At 49.7% G+C, this 20,614-nt stretch overlaps 1 protein-coding gene across 1 annotated transcript; it reads left to right on the forward strand.

The window, feature by feature from the left end:
• Positions 1-11,286: 11,286 nt before the first annotated feature.
• On the forward strand, positions 11,287-16,127 carry PARS2 (prolyl-tRNA synthetase 2, mitochondrial). Its single transcript, XM_010951738.3, has 2 exons — positions 11,287-11,363; positions 13,436-16,127. The coding sequence occupies exon 2, from the start codon at positions 13,915-13,917 to the stop codon at positions 15,340-15,342; it is 1,428 nt and encodes a 475-aa protein (XP_010950040.2). The 5' UTR covers positions 11,287-11,363; positions 13,436-13,914; the 3' UTR covers positions 15,343-16,127.
• The last annotated feature ends 4,487 nt before the right edge of the window (positions 16,128-20,614 follow it).

Genomic DNA, 20,614 nt, shown 5'->3' on the forward strand with positions numbered 1-20,614 from the left:
TTAAGTGTTTATGTATTAAGGGTTTGTGTGTCACCTGTCACCTGGAGCACGCTGACATCCACTGGGATAATGCTGGTATTCCAGGCACCTGTGAAACCTGGGCAGTGAGACCACCCTTAGGCCCCTGAATTCCACCTTACAGCTCATCATGGCTTATCACTTTGGGTGTGATCTCTGCCTCCTTCCTTCCTCTCATCTCCATTCCAGCAGAAGCCAGGAGGTGACTGGACAGCACGCAGCATACACGGCCCTGTCCGCTTCTCCCCCATCCCTTCTCCACCCGTGACTGTGACCTGTGACCTCCCTGAGGACAGGAATCCATCTCTTTCTTCTGCTTTCCCAGACAAACTGAATTCAGTGTGGTTTGCTGGCGAAGTTGGAAAGTTGTTGATGTTTGTCCCTTCCCCAGGCTTCCCAGTTTCTTTCCTTCCTTGCTTTTCCTGCCCTCAGAGTCATGCAATTCCCCTTCCATTGCCTCCTACTCCTGCCAGACCTTTTCAATAAACTTTCTTTCTGATAATCTCATTCACATTAATTGTATGAACGACTAACCACCACCCACTAGAGCTTCTCTCAGGGGTTTCTGCATGCTGGCCAGGAGCTGAAAAGAGAAAGGAAACCCCATTTCCAGGACTGCCTCCCATGTGCAAGGCACTTCATACATGGAAACTCATTCAATATTCTCACCAGTGCTGAAGAGTCGGCATCGTGATCCTCATTTTATAGGTGCGGACACTGAGACACTGAATGAGGTCACAGATAAGCATGGGAAAAGCCAGGATTTGAACCAGACCTGCCCCATTGTGTGCAGCCTCCTGGGACACAGCGCTTCCTGGGAGATGTGTCACGGGTAGTCTGGAGTTGGGCCTGTGATCACCAACACAGCACGACCCCGCTTCTTGCCCCCAGTGTACTAGTCTCTGTGCTCCCAAACCGCCTTACCTCTGTGCCTTTGTGCATCCTGTTCCTCTGCTGGCTTTTTTCCTATAATTTCTATCCCAAGTGCTCAGCTCAAAGGTGCTTCCTCCAGAAAGACTTGCCAAATCTCCAGCAGTCATTAATCACTTTGTTTTGTGCACAGGTCCCTCTTGGGGCATTGTGTCTCACCACGTTGCATGTAGTCCCTTGTCCTTGTATCATAATGATGTCAGCATGTCTGTTGTCCCCACCCAACTCTGGTTCTTTTCAACAGAGACCACATCTGATTCAGCCCCATGATACTGCACAGAGCTTGGCACACAGGCAGACTCAGTTTTGGTTGTTGAACTGAGGGAACTCAAAGCAGGGGCATGGCTGCCTCAGTCCCAAGCAGGTGACTCCATCACCAGGTCCCCAAGGGCTGAGGGTGGGGCCAGGTCTGCCATCCAGGGGCCTTTGCAGCAGAGCCCTCAACCAGAAAGCATGCGCTTTCTTTCCACCTCCTCTCCAGCCTTAGGTCAAGTCCCCAGTTTTGCAGCTGGGACACTGAGGCCCAGGTAGGGAAACTGAGACAAGAGAGGGACTTGGCCAAGGTCAAGCAATGAATCGATGACAGTTACGAACTTGAACCCCCCCTCCAGACTCTTGGGTCAGTGTTCTCTGCGCTTTTGGATAGAGATTACTTCTCCTTTGCCAAGTTTACTTCTGCCAACTCCAGGAGGGCCATAGGCCTTTCAGTCACTCACTCAACAAACATTTATTGAGCCCCAGCCGAGTGCCAAGCTTAGTGCCAAGCTGTGGGGCTACCATGGAGAAGGAAATAACCCTGCCCTTCGCCTTCAGGGAGCTCCCAGGCTAGAGCATGCAGAGCGGGTTATGCAGGGCCTCGTGGGGACAGTAGGGACTTGGGAAGCCCAATGGGGAGTTCTGGAGGTGTTAGCTCTCAGAGCTGGCTACCCCACCCTCTACAGCAGTCACTCTCACACTGTGTTAGTGGCCTTTTCCCAGCCCGGTGGGGAGGAGAAAATGGCTGTCCCTGGGGCTTGGGACCTGGCCTTGGCCACTCCTCTTCAGCAAACCGCTGCTGAGGCCAGGCCAGGCAGTCCCCCAGGACCATGGTAGGGGAAGGCTAGGGGCTGGGTGATTGTTGTTTAATTCCAGCTTTGAGTCCTGTGGAATACCCCTGCCTACTGGGCGGCTGGGGGGACAATGTCTGTCACACAGCTACGCAGCAGTAGTTCCTTAGGGGAGCACTGCTGTGTAAAAAGCCCTAATGACCCCATAATCAGAGTGATGAAGATGAATCACACCTTGTGCTGCCTGCCTATTCCTTCCTCTGTGTCTAGAAGCCAACATCAGTTAGTTAGAAACTCCTGTTTGGCCAGCATGAGCAAGGCATGTTAAAGATCATGAAAACAAGTGAGATTTTTCAGTTTTCAGTTTGTAGAATTTCAGTATTGAAAAGAAGCTTAGTCTTCACCTCTTCCAGCCTCTCCATCTAAGTCAGAACTCCTCTCCACGGTGAGTCTTCTGAAAGGAGTATCTAAACCACTTGCATGCCTCAGGCAGACAGGAAGCTCACTACCTATTGAAGGAATCCATCCATTTTTTAGCAGTCTAAGTCTTCTGAGTTTGTCTTTCTATTAAATTGAAACGTTCTTTTATATGATTTCTATGTCGACTCAAGTTCACCTTCGCCACACAGAGCAGACCCCAATAAGCAGAGTGACCTTGAATAAGTCACTTTGGCCCTCATTCTCTTTTTCTGTCATGGCACCTATTACAGCGTTCGAGTATTCAGAGGATGGCTGGCTACTCTGCCTGCAGCCAGGCTGAGCTCTGCCGGGGCCCAGCCTGGAGCCTGCACAGAGTGAGTGCCAGCAGCTGAAAGCTGAACAGAACAGGGCTTCTCCCCGTCCCTAATCAGGCCCCAGGGGAGCACCCTGTGTGGATGATGGTGGCTGGATGCCAAATGAAGTGAAATATCTCCTTTTCTCAGGCTGTTAACTTTTTTTCTTGTTTAAGGAAGGGGAGGATAATGACATTTAGCACTTTACAACTCAGCAGTAAAATGAGCAGATGGAAACAGATCCCCGGCATCGTGGGCATGCTTCCGGCAATAAACCCTCCCCAGCTCTGGCTCTGGCTCCAGGGGGCTGAAATCACTGGCAAGTCTTGCTGATGGGGTTAGGGACACAGCCAGATCCCTCCTGCCCCCGCTCTTCCCATGGGCAGCCACTCCGGGCTGCACATCTTTACTGCACATCCCCACTTCTTGCTTCTTGCCCCTCCTTACCCTGTTCCACCTACATGGAGCACCTTTCCTATCCCCCCAGGTCTGTTTAGAATATGACCTCCCCTAGTTTGGAGATGAGGGGGAGTGGAGGTGGGGGTTGTGCTTGGAGAGACAGTGGTGAGCAAAAACTCCCGTGGAGCTTGGGAAAAGTTCCAGCCGGCCTCTAGGTGGCCACAGAAGAACAATTTGAGCAGGCAGGATTCCACAGGGAAGTCAAAGAATATCATCATCATCATTATCATCATCAAAACTATTTACTGAGAACTCGCCATGGGCCAGTCCCCATGGCCCATGTTTCAAACACCTCACTCTCTTTAATCTTCACAAGCCCAGGAGCTATGTATCAGCATTGTCTCCATTTTACAGTTGAGGAAACTGAGGCTCAGAGAGGTTAAATAACTTTCCCAGGGTCCTTCCACTGCCCTGAGTGGCTAGCAGGCTAAAGAGTAGTAGTGAATGGCTTTTTAACTATTTGGGGTTTAGATTACTTTCTCTTCTTTCACGTATGTTGCTCTATAAACTGCACGCTTAGAAGATCTGAATGCACTTTTCATTTTTCTGTTTCCAAACCAGTTAAGAGCTTTGTGATGGGGCTTGTTCTATTTTGGCATGTAAACTGTTTCATTAAACTGCAGCTCCACTGTGAATTTTACTTGTCACCCACAAAGTAAAAGAAACAAACAGAAGAACCCTTACTGTGGTGGTGAGCTATTGCTTCCATCTGCCCAGCACCTCTCCCTGTGGGGAATGGCACCTCTTCTATGCTCCTTCCCTAGTCCGAGCGGTGGCAGAGGGCTGCCAATCATAATACCCCGCCCCCTGACTGCAGATGCTGACATATGACGCAGGTTGGGCCAATCAGCGTCCTTTCCGGAGAGTTTCCCAACTAGATGCAAGGGACAGAAGATGCTCTCTGTCTGTCTGCTGGAACAGCTATTAGTGACCATCCCTGTTAGGATTAGGCTTAGCTGTGGGCATCAGAGACCTGAAAACAGTATCTCAGACAAGATGGTGTGTGCTTATCTTGCAAGGCCAGCTCAAGTATCACCTCCATGCCCGCCATGTCCCCTCTCCCTTCACCCACTGGGTACCTGCTAAGGTCATCCTGCTGCAAGCACCTGCCACTCTCCACCTGGCTGGAAGCACTGGGTAGTTGACGCCCTCAGGAGTAGACTTCAACCAAGGGGAAGTGGAAATTGGAGGATAAATACCCAAGCCTCATAAGCAGGGGTGGGGTGGGGGTGTAGGATAATTCAGAGGAATGTGAGACTGAGGTCCAGTGGCCTATAGTAGGAATCTGCTCATTCATTATCACACCTTCTATTCATTTCCGGCCCCTTCTCTCTCTCACTTCCCTACTCTCCTACTAGTGTTTCCTGAGATCGCCTCCAAAATAAACTGCTTGCCCTTGAATCCTTGCTTTGAGGTCTGCCTCTCAAGGAGGCCGGCTTTAGACACCCTTGAAGTCCTCCCTCGTCCCAAGAGGAGGACTTTGCCACCTTCCAGTACTTCCATGGGACCTTGTTTATGCCTCTAACACAATACATCAGGGCCTACCTTGTATTTATTACATATAAAATAGAAAGGAATAAGCATTTATTGAGTACCAGCTGTGCACCAGGCAATGTACCAGGTGCTCATTCATTCATTTATTCACTAATTAATTCATTCAACAAATATTTATTGAGCATTTACAATGTACCAGACAATGATCTAGGCCAGGGGTTGGCAAACTATGGTCCACAGCCCAAATTAGGCCCACTACCTGTTTTTGTAAATAAAGTTTTATTGGAACACAGCCATGGTCACTTGTTTACATATTTTTATGGCTGTTTTCATGTTACAACAACAGATTGAGTAGTTGTGACAGAGACCATATGGAATGCAGAGCATAAAATATTGACTGTCCCTGTGCAGAAAAAGTTTGGTGCCCCTTAGGATAGGCACTGGCGATGCCACAGTGAACAAAATAAACAAAGACCCTTGCCCTCCTGGATGGAGCTTACATTCTACTGGGGTGGAGTCAGGGGTTGGTTGAGGTAACATAACACAATAAACCAAAAACTAGATATTTAATATGTTAAATGGTGCTAAATGCTATGGAGAAAAGAAAGTAGGGAGAGAGGGTATCAGGAGTGCTGTGGTGTAGGGGTGTGGACTGTGGTGAAACTTAGGGTGTCAGAAAGTCCTATGAAGGTGACATTCGAGCAAAGACATGAAGGAGGTGGAGTGAGCCACGTGGACTTGGCCAGGAAGAGCCACCAGGAAGTGGAGCAGCAGGCGGGAGCCCGAACTGGAGGATTAACAATAGTTCATCCTATATTGAGTGCTAGGTACCCGGTGCCCTTCAAATGCTTTACATACATAATCTCATTTAATTACTTACAAGTCATCCTCTCATTACACACTTAATCTTACAAAAGAATGATCTGAATATATTTCCATTGTTAATATTAACACAGAACTTTCAGTTTACAAAGTTGTTTCGTAATGTTTGCTTGCTCTTCATAGCATTTTGAGATTACCGACCCCACTGTAGGGCAGCTGAAGACCAGAAAGGTCAAGTAAGTCCCTGGCCCCAGGTCACACAGTCAGTAAATGCAAAGGCTTGTTGGAAGGAACTAGATTGCCATCATCCTTCCAGGTGAGAGTGACCAGATGAACTGCTCCAGTCACACCTGGAATTCACAGACATGTCATTCCCTCTGTCCTGGGGCATTTACACTGTGCCCCAGGCTGCTTCTGGCTATGCCAGTGCTCTTCAGAGCAAACCCAAAGCAGAAGCTCAAAAGAGAGTGTTTGGCAGATCAGCTATTGCTGAGATTTTGTTTTGTTGCAGTTTAGCAAGCCTTTCTTATGAATGGAGGGAATTCTTCAGAAAGACATTAATTCAGCAAATATGTACTGAGAATTACAATGTGCAAACAAATTGAGATTTACTATGTGCAAAACTTTTCTACATAGTGAGCAGATTTACTACAGCAGGACTAGAGATGAATGGGACATGGGCCTTCCCTGCTCTGGGAGCTCAAAGTCTCTACTGCGGTGAGGAGACTGACATTTTGCATGTGGTTGATCACCGACTGTGTGCCAGGCACTGTGCCAGCCGGGCACTTTCATCATTAAAAATAATAGTAATGATAGCAAACATTTTTGAACCCTGACTGTGTGCCGGACACCAGGCTAAGCCGTTGACCTGGGCTAACTCCTTGGTATCTTCATAACAACTTCACGGGGAAGATGTCACTACCATCTTCAGGATGAGGCATCCGAGCCTCAGGGCGGTCGAGTATCTCACCCACAGGCACATCCTCAGTGGGTGACAAAGCAAGGATTTGTACTCAGGTCTGTTTGCCCTGCCGCTTGTACACACTCAGCTGTGACACACCTGGGAGAGAGAAATGGCCAGAGGAGAGACCCAGACAGAATTCGGAGGGGTCTCAAGATAAGGGCAGGCCTTGCTAGTGGGGGCTTCCAGGAAGGGTTCCTCAAGAAGATGCCATTGAGGTAGCCCCTGGAAAGCAGGCCTCCAGCAGAAGGGACCCCAACACACAGAAAGGGTCTCTTTGGGTGACAGCTCCCACAACTTTGGTTGTATGTTTGATACAAAAAAGTTGCCATTGGAGGCTCCCAGTGGGGAGATCAGGCTGGGAATCAAACAGACCTGGAGATGAATCTTTTCTGCCCCTGTTACTAGTTGTGTTGACCATGCACAAGGTAAACTTTTCCTAGCCTTGGTTGCCTCATCTGTAAAATGGACATAACAGTGATATTTTACCTCATGGGGTTTTATTGCAAGGATTTCATCAGACATGTGTGTAAAATGTTTAACACTGTTCCCCGGCACACAGCAAGGGCTCTACAGATGTGAACAGTGGTGATGGTGATGATGATCGGTGCCACACTCTTCAATTCTGAGGAATCTTGATTTAAAAAAGAGGTCCACCTTCCCAGCCCTCTCTGGGCTCTAATCATCCTAGATTGAGCACTGAACAACTGAACCAGTGGGCACTCTGGGCCCCAGGGAAGAGGGCCCTGAAGACCAAAGGGTAGTGGCATCCCACACAGTGGCTGGAGTGGGGAGTGTGTAGGAAACAGAGGCTGCAACAGAATGCTGGTTGGTTGTTTCCTTGTGGTGAGCGAGGGCAGTCCTGGGGTCCCCAGAGTCGGAATGGGTTGAAGGGTGAGCCAATGCTTTGGTTACATCTCTCGCAGACCCTTTACAGCAGCCCCATGTGGTGTGTTACGAGTTCCGTGTTACTGATGAGGAAGCAAGGAAGTAACTGGCCCAAGGTTGCAGAGCTGGGAATTGGCTGGGCAGGACTCTGAGGCAAGGCCCCCTTTCCCTCCAGTCCAGTGTCTGGGCCGGGCTGGACTAACAGGTTAAGGGGTCGGCTCAGGAGTCCAATGGGCAGACTATCTCAATGGTTCTCTGGAGTCTGTCCTCTCCTCTCCCACTCACTGCCCAACTCTGAGCCCTTGCAGGAGTCTCCCATCCGGCCTCTCTCCCCATCCCCTTCCTCCAGTCTCAGTTCACACCTCACTCAGGCGAAGACACACCAGGGAAATTGGCCGTGTCCTTCCCTGGGGTAAAAGCCTTCCATTGCCCACAGGCCTGCTCTCACACTGGCCAGTGCCCTCAGCAGAGGAGGCAGCCATCTTCCTGCAGTGACAATTACACTTATTTTCAAATTATAACACATATATGCTGAAGACTGGAATGTAAAATGTCCAGGGATTTTTCTCAGAGAAGGAGCTGTTTGGGGCTAAGCCAGCTAACCCTGGCACACTGGCACCCGCTGCCTTTCCAGCTGTGCTCCCCAGATGCCTGGGTGTGCTCTGTGCTCCAGCCATAACTGTCTTGAAGTCTTCCTTATAGCCAGTGTGACTTACTGCCTTTCTGACTAGAATGTCTTTCCCTTCTCCATTTTTAGCCTAGAAATCTCCTCGTAATCTTTCTTTTTTTTTAATGGAGGTACTGGAGATTGAACCCAGGACCTCATGCATGCTAAGCATGTGCTCTACCACAGAGCTATACCCACTCATTTTCATGTCCCCTCCTCCTAGAAGCCCTCCCTGATCCCACCCCTTCCTTGTAATGCTGCTCACTTGGCATCTTGCTCTCCCCTCTGCACAGCTTCTTACCACAGGCTGCTGGGACCAGCACTTTGAGAGATGGCCTCTCTAGGAGGTTATGAGTAAGTTAGGGTCAGGGAGTTCACCATGACCTCAGCCTCCACTATTCATTCAACACACACTCGGAGCCCCTCTCTGTGCCAGACCATGGGTTCTGGGTACAGGGATGACTCAACGTGTCCTCAGAGGCATTCTGACCAGAAAGAGAGACAAACCATCCATTCATTTATTGATTGATATATTAAAACAAACAAAAAGCAAAACCTTTAGCTGAGCCTCGACTGGGCCAGGCCCTCTGCTTAGGGCTGAGGATCCAGGAAAGAGCCAGACCTGTGCCTGCCCTCAAGGGACTCCCAGTCTGGCCAGTGGCCGGTGGAAACCACCAAGAGCATAGTGAGTCCGGGGGACTGGGTGCCAAGGCAAGGGTGGGGTGCTTTGCTTTTGCTTTGTTGCAGATGATAATGAATGAATGAATGAGTGAATGAATGAATGAAGTTTTCTTTTTCTATTCTAGGAAACTTGTGAGGTTTTAACCTTGAATGAACTCTAAAACAAGGCACCCAATAAATGACTGATCAATTAATTGATTGAAATGTCACTCAAGAAGTTGGTAGCAGCAATAGGGCTATATTCTGGTCTCCACCACCCTGGACTTTCTCAATGGGGAGCAAATCTACCCTGACCATGGCTGCTTTGAGCAGACCCTGCAGCTCCTGGCTGCAGAGCCTCCTGCAAATTCGCAGTAAAAGGCAGCAGCTCTCGGCCTGCCTCCCAAGGGGGTTGTGAGCATTAATTAGTTACCATTGGTAAAGTGCTCTGAAGATGTGGGGGTATATAAACATGGCAAGTCATTAGGCCTCTCCACACCACTCTGCTCTACAGCCAGGAACTGCTAATTGAGAAATAATTAACACCTCAGGGTGCAGAGGACGGATGCCTGGCTTTTCCAGGATTGGAAGGGATGTAATAACGTGCAGGGAGAGCAGGGAGAAATGTAAGGGCTACTTTGGATCCCGAAATACATTGATGATTATTCACGTTCTGCCCCTAGAGAGGAAACATGGAGACTATTGCCCCAGTAAAACCTTTGGGATTGCACTCTTCGGAGAAAGCCCCAACCACAGTGCTGGGCTGCAGAGGCCGAGCGATGTTCTTAGAGAAAAAGGGCTCCAGTCCAGCCCAGGTCTGCCTGGCCTTCCAGCTGATGAGCGGATGCCCCTTGTGGGGCCCATCAAGCTGTATTTCTCTCAACTGTAGGACTGGGATGATGATGACATGCATCTATCATCCCCCCGCTTCCCACCAGGTTGCCTGGTGCCCTTCCTCCAGCTCAGCAAATCTAGCCCAGGCTGCACGATAGAATCACTGAGGGACTACAAAGTGCTGATGCCCAGCCCCACCCCAGATCAATGACCAGCATCTCGAAGCTGGGGCTGGAGGAGGGGGCGGATATGATGATTCCTAGTGCAGTCAAGGTTGAGAACTGCTGCTTTGGCCTGTATGTCAGGCACTGTTTTGGGAGCTGTGGGAAATCAAGATGTAAATCCTACTACACCCCATGGTTCCCACACACAGGCTCATTGCTTCCTAATTTTATGTCTGTGAGTGTCCTGGACATTCCACCCCACTCCCCCTGCCATTCTTGTGCTGAAACCCCACTCATCCTTCAGGATCAGCTTCCTCCTTGGGGAAACCCTCCTTCCCTACACTCCCACAGGACTGTTCTCAGCCTCCAGTACATCGCTGATCACACAGTGTTGTTCCTGGCAGATCCTGCAAGGCTGAGAGCCTCTTGGGGTCAGTATCTGAATCCCCAGTGTCTTGCACTGGGTTTGGTACACTTTAGGTGCTGCATAAACTATGGATGTTATCAGTTAGGTAGAGTTATATGATATGCAGCTCCCACCTCAGGGCACTCCCATTTGTTGTTCTCTGTGTCTGGAACATTCTTCCCTCAAGGCTCTCTCATATCTTTCTGGTCTTTGCTAAAATGTCACCTTCTCCACCAGGTTTTACCTGATCCTTCTATTTTAAACGGCAACCACTTGACCTCCAACCCCATCCCTTCCCTAATTAATTTTTCTCCATAGCATTTAACACTGTTTAATAGATCCTGTCTATATAAAATTTTTTAAATTTTTAAATTAATTAATTAATTAATTAATGGAGGTACTGGGGATTGAACCCAGGACCTCATGCATGCTTGCATGCTAAGCATTCACTCTACCATTGAGCTATACCTACCCACCCCCTATATAAAATTTTGATTAATTTGTTCACCATGGAGTTTTTGTATGATTTTATTTTTTATTTAAAAATTTTTAATTGCATTAAAATATCATTTACCTTGATCTTTGGCCTCCCTTTAAATTTCACTGTATTGGTTTATTGACTAGAATGTAAGCTACGCTAAATCTAAGGAACTTTGTCTATTTTGTTCACCATCTGACTATCTACAAGGAGCTGGTAGTAGTAGCTGCTCAAAAAAATATTTTGTGAATTAAAGTTTGATTTAGTGTCTTAAAGACTAAAGAAAGGTGCCCTATTTCAACTGTTTAAATTTTTAAAATTTATTTAAATTGAAAGCCTGTAAAATCATAGGGTAGATTCTAAACGACATTGCCTATCGTTGTCATAGTTACCCTATCACCAGCTATTTACCTATTGAAGAGTGGGCCGGGCCCTGGCAGTGAGAGGGAACACCAGCTTCAAAACCCAGGAGATCGGCCTTGATCATAGAGTTAAACCTCCCTAAATCCTAGAGGGCACTTCCGGGACGGTGATTTACTCAAGGCTGCCAGACCAATCTATGATCACGTTCTCTCTTCTTGGCTGTTTCCGGCAAACCTCTCACTTGCGTGTAGAGAGGGGTGGGGCCAGTCCCAGTGAGTGCGGCTTTGTGATTGGCAGGGAGGGCAATGGGCGGGGCTTGTTGCGGGCACACCCCTGGCGCAAGCGCACTGGTCCGACGCGGAAGTCGGAGCGCGGTTGGCGTTGGCTGGCGCTGTAGTCGGTGAGCGTGGGTGACAGTGAGGGTTGAGGGGCTGGCGGGAGACTGCGGCGTGAAGGAGGGCTTGGTTCTGGGCGCAGAGACCGAGGACCCTGGTGTCCGTTTTCCCATGTGCATCCTGTCCTGGTATTGGGGAGGGGTCTCAATCACAAACTCTTGGATAATACTCGTCTCCTAGTCTGTTTCCTTAACGTTGTGAAATGAGTGCAGGACTTCCCTTGTTGCCTCGGGTCGTTGTGACTGGGAACTTTTTAGAAATACAAGTTTTCTGCCCACACTCAGACCTACTGAATCAGAAACTCTGAGGGTAAGGCCCCGCAGTCAGTGTGTTAAGCCCTCTGGGCGATTCTGATGCTTGCTTAAATTTCAGAACCACTGGGCTGCTGTAATGGAGCTTTTCAACCCAAGTGGAGAAGGTAAGGGACAGAAAGGATAGGGTGGACCTGAGAGAAATCTTGGAGACAAACTTATTCGTTTTAGGAGGAGTCAAGGATGAAGGAGTTTCTGGCCTGGGCCATGGGCCTGAGGTGGGACCTTAAGTAATGGCACCAAATGTGAACCTGCACTTTTCCACGCAGTCACATCAGGGCTCTGTGGCTGTGCCTTCCACCCTTTTTCAGGTCACAGGCCACATAGGAAATAATTATATTTGTACAGTGCCCTGGAGAAAGGGCTGACGCTGCTTGAGGTTGGAGGGGACCAGCTGGAGGCTGTGAGGCTACTGAAAGCTGGCGGGAGCCACCTGGGGAAGCCACCAGCTTCCTAGAACTGAGAGGAGTCAGTAACCCATTCTCAGTGTACTGCCGGGGAGCACCCCCATGCGATATGCTGAAGATTTGAGGTGCTTACAAAGTCTGGCAGGATAAATTAAGAACCATGAAAGAGTTTATACCCTTTGACTCAGTAATTCCATTCCTGAAAATCTCCTGAAAATTTATTGTAGATTACGTATAGCAGAAAATTGACAGCTCTCTGGAGAATCGTTTTTAATCTAGTCAATCAGTGGAATGTTGTACTGCCCTTAGGAATGTGTGAATATTTTATAAAATCATACTGAAAGCATCATGCTCATTCATGAGACAATGTGTAGTAAGCCTCTGCTACATGCAGAGTGATGAGCAAGTTAGATCTAGTCCTTGCCTATGCAGAGCTGAGTGCTTGGGGGAAGACCTGCAGCCAAATGAGCAGTAACTCCAAAGAATGATTGGTATTTGATAGGGGCTGCTGCAGGAAAGCTGGTCTTTGGAGTATGGGGTGTGGGACGAGGAAGGCCTCCTAGAGGACAGGGTGGCAATCCTGAGGCCTGGAGGATGAGTAGATGTTGGTATGTGAAGGCGAGAGGTGCATTCTATGCAAAGGGGACAGTGTGTTTTAATAGTGACCTTGCTGAAGCCGGAGAGGGTAATGGTGAGAGGAGGCCAGCAGGGACCGCAGCTGTTGTCAAGTGTGTCTTGGAAGTATTGCCTGTGGCTGCAGCGTGGAGAATGGGGTGGGCCTGGAAGCTAGGAGTCCAAGTGAGGAGGCTGTTGCAATAGCCCAGGTGAAAGATGATTGTGGCCTAGACCTGGGTAGAGGCTGTGGAGGTGGAGAGAAGGGACAGAGTCAGCAGCAAGTGAAGAGGTAGGAATGCCGGGGCCAGTGGGTTGGTGAAGGTGGTGCATGGCAGGGTGAGCTCAGCATGGATGAACCCGGGTTTCTGGTCTGGACAAAGGGTGGCTTGTAGTGCCATTCAGAGTGATAGGCAGCACTGGAGAGGGAGCGGGTTTGAGGGGAAGATGCTGAGCTCCTTCTGGGGTGTTCTCCAGGAGGCAGTCGGATGGGTAGGTCTGAAGCTTAAGAGGCACATACAGAATGGAGATGTTGACTAGGAGTCATGAGCATCTGGTCGTGCCAGGTACTGTGTGCTGTGAGGGGGGATGAGGCACACAGCATTTAAGGACGTTGAAAACGTGGGTGGGGTGGGGTACGTGGACAGACAAGGTTGGCAAAAGAGACAAGGGATCATCAGCAGCGATTGTCTCCGGGCCGAGAGATTGTAGTTGATTTCCTTTTTTATTTGTTTCTGTTTTTCCTAGCAAACATGGATTCAGCTCACAGAATGTGCCAGATACTGTTCTGATAACGTTTTATAACTTTTCTCTGAACTCCCACAATAAATCTACATGGTGGGTCCTGCTGTAATAGCATTTTATGGATGAAGAAACAGCACAGAGGGGTTAAGTCATATGTCTCAAGCTACACAGGGTGCAGTCGGTGGGAAGCCCGAGCCTGTGGGGTCATCATGCGTTGGTGTCTCCACACTATGCTGTTGTATTTTTATAAATGGGAAAATACTGATTTTTGTTAAACAGCGGTAAGAGGTGAGAGAAGTCGTACTTGGATCTGTTAGGATATCAGAAAAGAAAGGATTTGCATCTGCAAAATCATTAGCTGCCATCGAAGCCTGTTGGAGACCAGCCTGTGCTGGCTCCTTCATGGTGTCGATCACAGTTAACACTTAGTTCTGCACAGCTCGTTTTTCTTCAGACACAAGAGCCTCCCTGTGCCGGGTATCATGGAAGGGCTGCTGACAAGATGCAGAGCGCTGCCCGCCCTGGCCACCTGCAGCCACCAGCTCTCTGGGTACGTCCCTCACAGGTTTCACCACCGCACCCCGGGGAGAAGGGAGCGCTTGGTGCTGTCCCGCATGTTCCAGCCCCAGAACCTTCGGGAAGACCAGGTGCTCTCTCTTGAGGGCAGATCTGGCGACCTGACCTGTAAGAGCCAGCGGCTGATGCTGCAGGTGGGCCTGATCTACCCGGCAAGCTCCGGCTGTTACCACCTCCTGCCTTACACTGTCCGAGCCATGGAGAAGCTCGTGCGGCTGATAGACCAGGAGATGCAGGCCATTGGGGGGCAGAAGGTCAACATGCCCAGCCTCAGCCCAGCAGAGCTCTGGCGAGCCACCAACCGGTGGGACTTGATGGGCAAGGAGCTGCTGAGACTGAGAGACAGACACGGCAAGGAATACTGCCTAGGACCAACTCACGAGGAGGCCATTACAGCCCTGGTCGCCTCCCAGAAGACACTGTCCTACAAGCAGCTCCCGTTCCTGCTGTACCAGGTGACGAGGAAGTTTCGGGATGAGCCCAGGCCCCGCTTTGGTCTTCTCCGTGGCCGAGAATTTTACATGAAGGACATGTACACCTTTGACTGCTCCCCCGAGGCCGCCCGGCAGACCTACCACCTGGTGTGTGGGGCCTACGACAGCCTGTTCCACAGGCTGGGGCTGCGCTGCGTCAAGGTCCAGGCAGACGTGGGCAGCATCGGGGGCACCATGTCTCACGAGTTCCAGCTGCCGGTGGACGTCGGGGAGGACCGGCTTGCAATCTGTCCCAGCTGCAACTTCGCAGCCAACATGGAGACTCTGGGCTCGGCACAGACAAACTGCCCTGCTTGCCAGGGACCACTGACCGAAACAAAAGGCATCGAGGTGGGGCACACGTTTTACCTTGGCACCAAGTACTCCTCCATTTTCAATTCCCAGTTCACCAATGTCCACGGCAGACCATCCCTAGCTGAAATGGGGTGTTATGGCTTGGGTGTGACACGGATCTTGGCTGCTGCCATTGAAGTTCTCTCTACAGAAGACTGCATCCGCTGGCCCGGCCTCCTGGCCCCTTACCAAGTCTGCCTCATCCCTCCCAAGAAGGGCAGTAAGGAGGAGGCGGCCACAGAGCTCACGGGGCACCTGTATGACTACATCACAGAAGCAGTGCCGCAACTCCGCGGGGAGGTCCTGCTGGACGACAGGACCCATCTGACCATCGGAAACAGACTGAAGGATGCCAACAAGTTCGGCTACCCCTTTGTGATCATTGTGGGCAGAAGGGCCCTGGACAACCCTGCACACTTTGAGGTTTGGTGCCAGAACACCGGAGAGGTGGTCTTCCTCACCAGAGAGGGAGTCCTGGAATTGCTGAGCCAAGTGCAGGTTGTCTGAACGCCCCCACCCCCACCCCAGGCCTGTCCCACTCCATCTTGCAGCCTTGGTGTTCGTTCTAATGCTGCATTTCTTATACTGCTTTCTGGGGCTGGTCCTCTCCAGAAACAGGACCGCTCCTGGAAGGTGAGACTAAGTTAGGAAAACCAGTTGTTACTCAGTCATTTGTTTGGACTATTTGTATTTAAAGTTGCTAACTTGACCCCTTTGTCTGCACTGGCCAGCTGCCACATGCCATTCCTTTGATATTCCATTGTGGAAGCTTCTGTTTCGAGGCAGAGTGGCAAGAAGGAGCCAAGCTGCCATCTGGGCCCTCAGGCGAGTCACTTCCCTTCTCTCAGTGGAGTTTCCCACGTGTAGGATGGGAGTGGCCGATGGCTGAGGCCCTTCTGGCTCCGGAAGTCTGACCATGGGCCTCTTGCCTTCAGTCCAGCTCTCCTCCATTAAGAAGCTGGGCTGAGGTTCTGGGGAGAAGAATCAGGACACCTGACTGCCACCGACTGACTGGTGACTTGGACCCTCCCCTGCTGGGGCTTCAGTTTCCCCATCTGTGACGTGAGAAAATGGAACTAGATCTGTAACACCCTCACAGGTGTGACTGGCTGGTTCCCTGAGAGGTTTGTGACAGGCAGATCTGGTCCCTCTGTTCCACCATCATCTAAGCTACCCAGAAAGTTAATACAATTAGCTAATGGCTCAAAACCACCTCCAGAGACATGGCCCTATTGAGGCGGCTTAGCACTGAGATCATGTTATATTGATTGAATAAAGTCAAACTATTGGGATGAGCCTTGCGTGTTAATTGGAACCAGTGGTAACATTTTACCAGCGCAGGACTTCCTGCCTGGAGACTGTTTCCTTTTCTATCGTTTCTCCACTCAAAAAAGAAAATTGGGTGGCTGGGAAAATGTGTTTTAAACCATTTCTTCCCACAAGTGTCAGGGGCAGCAGGCTTCAAGTGCCGTAGCGACCTTGTCCTGGGTGCAGAGTTGGAGCCTAGAGCCATGCACCACAGCGGTGAATATTAAGAGAAGGTCTCTGCCTGAGTCCTGGGGAGAACTGGGAGCAGGCTTGAGCTTTCATTGCTCCTGCCCCCCAGGTTAGGAACAGAATCAGGTTCTCTGTCCTTGGCCCCTAGGGTCGCCTAACAAGAGTCCAACCTAACAAGAGTCTATCAGGGCCAAGCTCAAAGCGACTGCCTCCTGTAACATGTCCGACATTCCTGGCAGCCTTCCCCCTCCAGCTCCTGGCGCTGTCCCTTGCTCAGCACAGTCAGCCTCACTTCTTGCTTGGCGCACAGGTCGCTGTGGGGTGGTCCAGCTTCTTGTCGCTGATGGGATGATCAGCTCCCTGAGGCCAGGGCCCTAGGCTGATTCCTAGTGCACTGAAGTTCTTTTCTCTGCCTTCCAAACAGCTTCCCAGTAGCTGGTGACTGCTGTACCTGCCAGAGTAACCTTGCCCCCAGCACACACCATCGGGTTTCTTAATGAATGTAGACACCAAGCCCTAATGACTCCCAGGCCTGCCGCTGGGCTCTGAGCCAGCATTCAGGCCAGGAGGCGGGATTCTGAGAGCGGACCTAGAAAGGCTGGATTATAAGGCAGGGATCTTACCCTTGGCTGCACAGTGGGAATCCCATGGGTCCCACTCCAAGGTTCTCTTCCAGGCTGTGGCCTGGGCATCAGCAGTTTTAAAGCTCCCCAGGTGATTCTAATGCATGAAGTCAATGGAGAGCTCAAGGTACGGGTGGCCGCCTTCTGAGCCTGCGTTGCAGGCGACTATTTGAGCGGTTTCGGTTGTGCGTTAGATTGATGTGAGTTCTCTGCTTTCAGTGGTCGGTCAGTTATTTGTTGAGGGCCTGCATGTGCCATTGTCTGTGAGGTACTTTTATATACTATGTTTAGACCTTCAAACTGTACAAGGTAGGTGCTGTGAAATTCTCATTTTACAGATGAGGAGACCTGAAGCTCTATTTGAGCAACGTCATCAAGGATGCACAGCTGTTTTCATCAGAGCTGGAATCTGAGTATTGACCAAACCTGTGCCCTTCCCACTATACTGCTTGGCCTCTGCCTAGGCGAAATGATTCCAATAAATAAAACCGGATTATTTACATCTGTCTAATTCAAGTTGGCCTAAAATAGCTGAGAAATTAGTATTTATGCAAACGAGTTCTTTTTTTTATTTTAAATTTTTGCTCCATAGTTTACGTATTTATAGAAGGCTAGCCTAATGTAGGCGCTTTTAAAAACCAGATTCAAGGAATCGAGAACCAATTAATTTAAAACTCTTCATAAATGTGTACATTATAGAGTGATTTGACGGTGATGTAGAACTGTGGACCGTTAGAATTGGAGCCTGCCTGTCCAACCCTCCTTTCACAGATGGGAGACAGGCCTGGAGTGGGAATTAACCTGCCGCATCCCATCAGACTGGCAAAATGCCTGATTGCAGGCCAGGTGCTACGTCCCCTAAATTAGGCTACCTCAGGTCGATCTTTTTGCAGGGAGAGATGTCTGGCTGGATCAGCCTTTGAGCTGCAAAAAGCCCCACAGGTTTAAAACAAATACATGCCCTCTATTTTCCAAGGGAGACAGATACAGGGAGCTCAGTGATTTGCCCAAGGCCAAGCTGAACTGAAACCCGGGAGTCCTGACTACTTAGCCAGTGTTCCTTCCATTAGCCAGGGACAGTATAATTTGGTGGAGAGATCACAACCTTGAAGAGACAATCCTAAATCCACCAGTTAGCAGGAATATGACCTTAGACGAATAACTTGTGCATCTCAGATTCTTCATCTATAAGATGCACTCAGGATAGTGGTACCCACCTCCTAGGGTTGTCTGGGGTTGGCTGAGCTGACTTACATGAAATGCTTAACCTTTAGTGTGCTCTCAGGAAACCCTTCCCTTACATGGGACAACTTAGTAAACACCCCCATGGGGAACTCAGGTCCCGCTGTTAACGTTTTCTGGAAATGATGCTTCACAGCCTTCCTGGAGAATGCCACGAGCAAGAATTAGGTATCGCCTGTGGAATGGTTCCATCTCTGTAGAGGCAATATTCAAATCTTGTACCTTCCTCTTTCCTTTCTAAACTTTCCCATGTTACCTCTCGCCATAAATTGATGAAATGGGGTTGCTGGCAAAATAACAGGTACAGGCTGTGTTATCATTGCTCATTCCTCAGGGAGTCGGAGCAGCAACTGGCTGGGAAATATTTGGCAGAATTAATACTTGGGGACAAAGTCTGGTGCATAACAAAACCATCATGTAAATCAAGCTTAGAATGTAAATCAAGGGCTCCATTAATATTCGGTGTTTTAATGGAATAAACACCTGCTGGGCTGTCAATAAAGGAGCTTTGCAGAAATCTGTTGAAATTGTCATTTCCTTAACTACTTGAGTGCTAGGCCTCTTCAAGGAGTTCCCACCATCCATTTCTACAGCGAGGTGCCAGTTGCTTTTTAGAAAGGATTGTCACACATTTAAGGGCACACACGGCTTTGTTTTAGAGTTAGGAGAAGGATTTTTTTTTTAAGTTTTCTATAATGTGGAAAATGGGAAAATAAAGATTTTTATGATGTTATTGCAGACTTTGGGAACATTTGGAAAAAAAAATCAAGGTATTTCACTTAATTTAAAATAATGACTTACATCATAGTGACCCGGACTAGAGACTCTGGCGTCAGACTGCCTGGGCCACTTGGTAGCTATGTGACCTTGTGCAAGATACTTCTCACACCCCTTGTGCTTCCTCATCGGTAAAACGGGGACAGCAGTGCCTGCTCACAGAGGTGCCTGGGAAGTGGCAGCTGCCGTTATAGAGGGCCAGTTAGCCCCCTGCACACAGCAAGTGGGTGGGTGGTGCACATGAGCCAACACAGCAGGGTGGCATCTTTGGGTTCCCTCGTTCAGGCACCATCTCAGTGTGAGGATGGTGTCCACTCCTGTTAAGCTGGCAGCTCCCAAGACTGCTAGTGAGCTTCCATGGTTAAAGCTTAATTGCCTTTGGCTAATTAAAACCGTGTCAGCTGGGAGAGTGAGGTGGCGGTGCTTACCCATTAGTGGTAACTGAGGACGCCTCATGTCCAAGGATAGGACTTGTCCAGCACACCCAGAAAGCTCGGGGCTGACGGGAGCGCCATGGGCAGGGTATCGGGCACTGTGGGGATCCATCTGTGGGCCCTAGCAGGGGTTTCTACAGACTGGATCCTCTGCCCAGGCAGACAGGTCCAGGACGTTGCAGGTCACAGTGAGCGCCAAGTCCACCATAACCTCGGAGTGAGCCGGCAAGGGCCTTTGGATTTATTGCCAACCTGTTACTATTGCTGTCTGAGGGGCTTCAGGGAGATTCTGAGCTCAAATTCTGGCCCCATGCTTCTCTAGTTAGCTGATGTTGCAAGTTACCCTCTTTAATGTCACTTTTTTTTAATCAGTAAAGTGGTGCTGTGAAGCTGCTCATCTCCAGAGGTGTTGCGAGGATTAAGTGAGCCCAGTCCACGTGAAACACCTGGAATGCTACCTGGCACTGCCCAAGTGCTCCAAAGGTGACGGCTGTTACTCCAAGCCAGGCCAGCATGTGCACTACCCGTGAAAGACGCCCTTTCAAGGTTCCTCGCCTTTGCTCGAAGGCCCTCGCACCTCACCCCACCCCCCACCAGTCCCTTCTTCAGCTTCATGGCCCACATCCATCATGTGCGGTGGCTCCCCCCACCCCCGATCTGTTCAGAATTCATCATTCCTCTGTGTCATAGTCAGTAATTGTTGTGCACCAACTATATGCTGCGCAGGTGCTGTGCTAGGTCCTGGCAGTACAAAATGCACAGTTCAGGGTCCCTGACCCAGTTTTCAGAGAAGCAGGAGCAACCATCAGGTAATCAATCACAGTGCAGTGTGCTAAGTGTAGGGATTGCAGGTGTCATGGGACGTGTGGATAAGGGGCCAGGAGGACTCACTGGAGGAGGCAGCCAGGCCTGATTGAAAACTAGGTGTGATGTAGTAAAGGGGGGAACCTTGAGGGTGGAGGAATGGGAACAAGTGGGAGTAAATCTTCTAGACAGAGGGAACAGAATGTGCAAAGGCCCAAAGCGAAGAGCATGGCAAGATTGGAGAATAAAAAATAAGTGTCATAGATTAAACATTTGGTTTGAGACAGGCTGTGTTCCATTGCTACACATAGATTAATTCATTTAATCCTCACAGCACCTGCGTAAAGTAGGTGCTGTTTTGCTCCTTATGTTGCAGACGGGGACACTAAGGCACAGTGCCCG

Source organism: Camelus bactrianus, chromosome 13 (genome assembly GCF_048773025.1).
Source record: "Camelus bactrianus isolate YW-2024 breed Bactrian camel chromosome 13, ASM4877302v1, whole genome shotgun sequence".
Lineage (NCBI taxonomy): Eukaryota > Metazoa > Chordata > Mammalia > Artiodactyla > Camelidae > Camelus > Camelus bactrianus.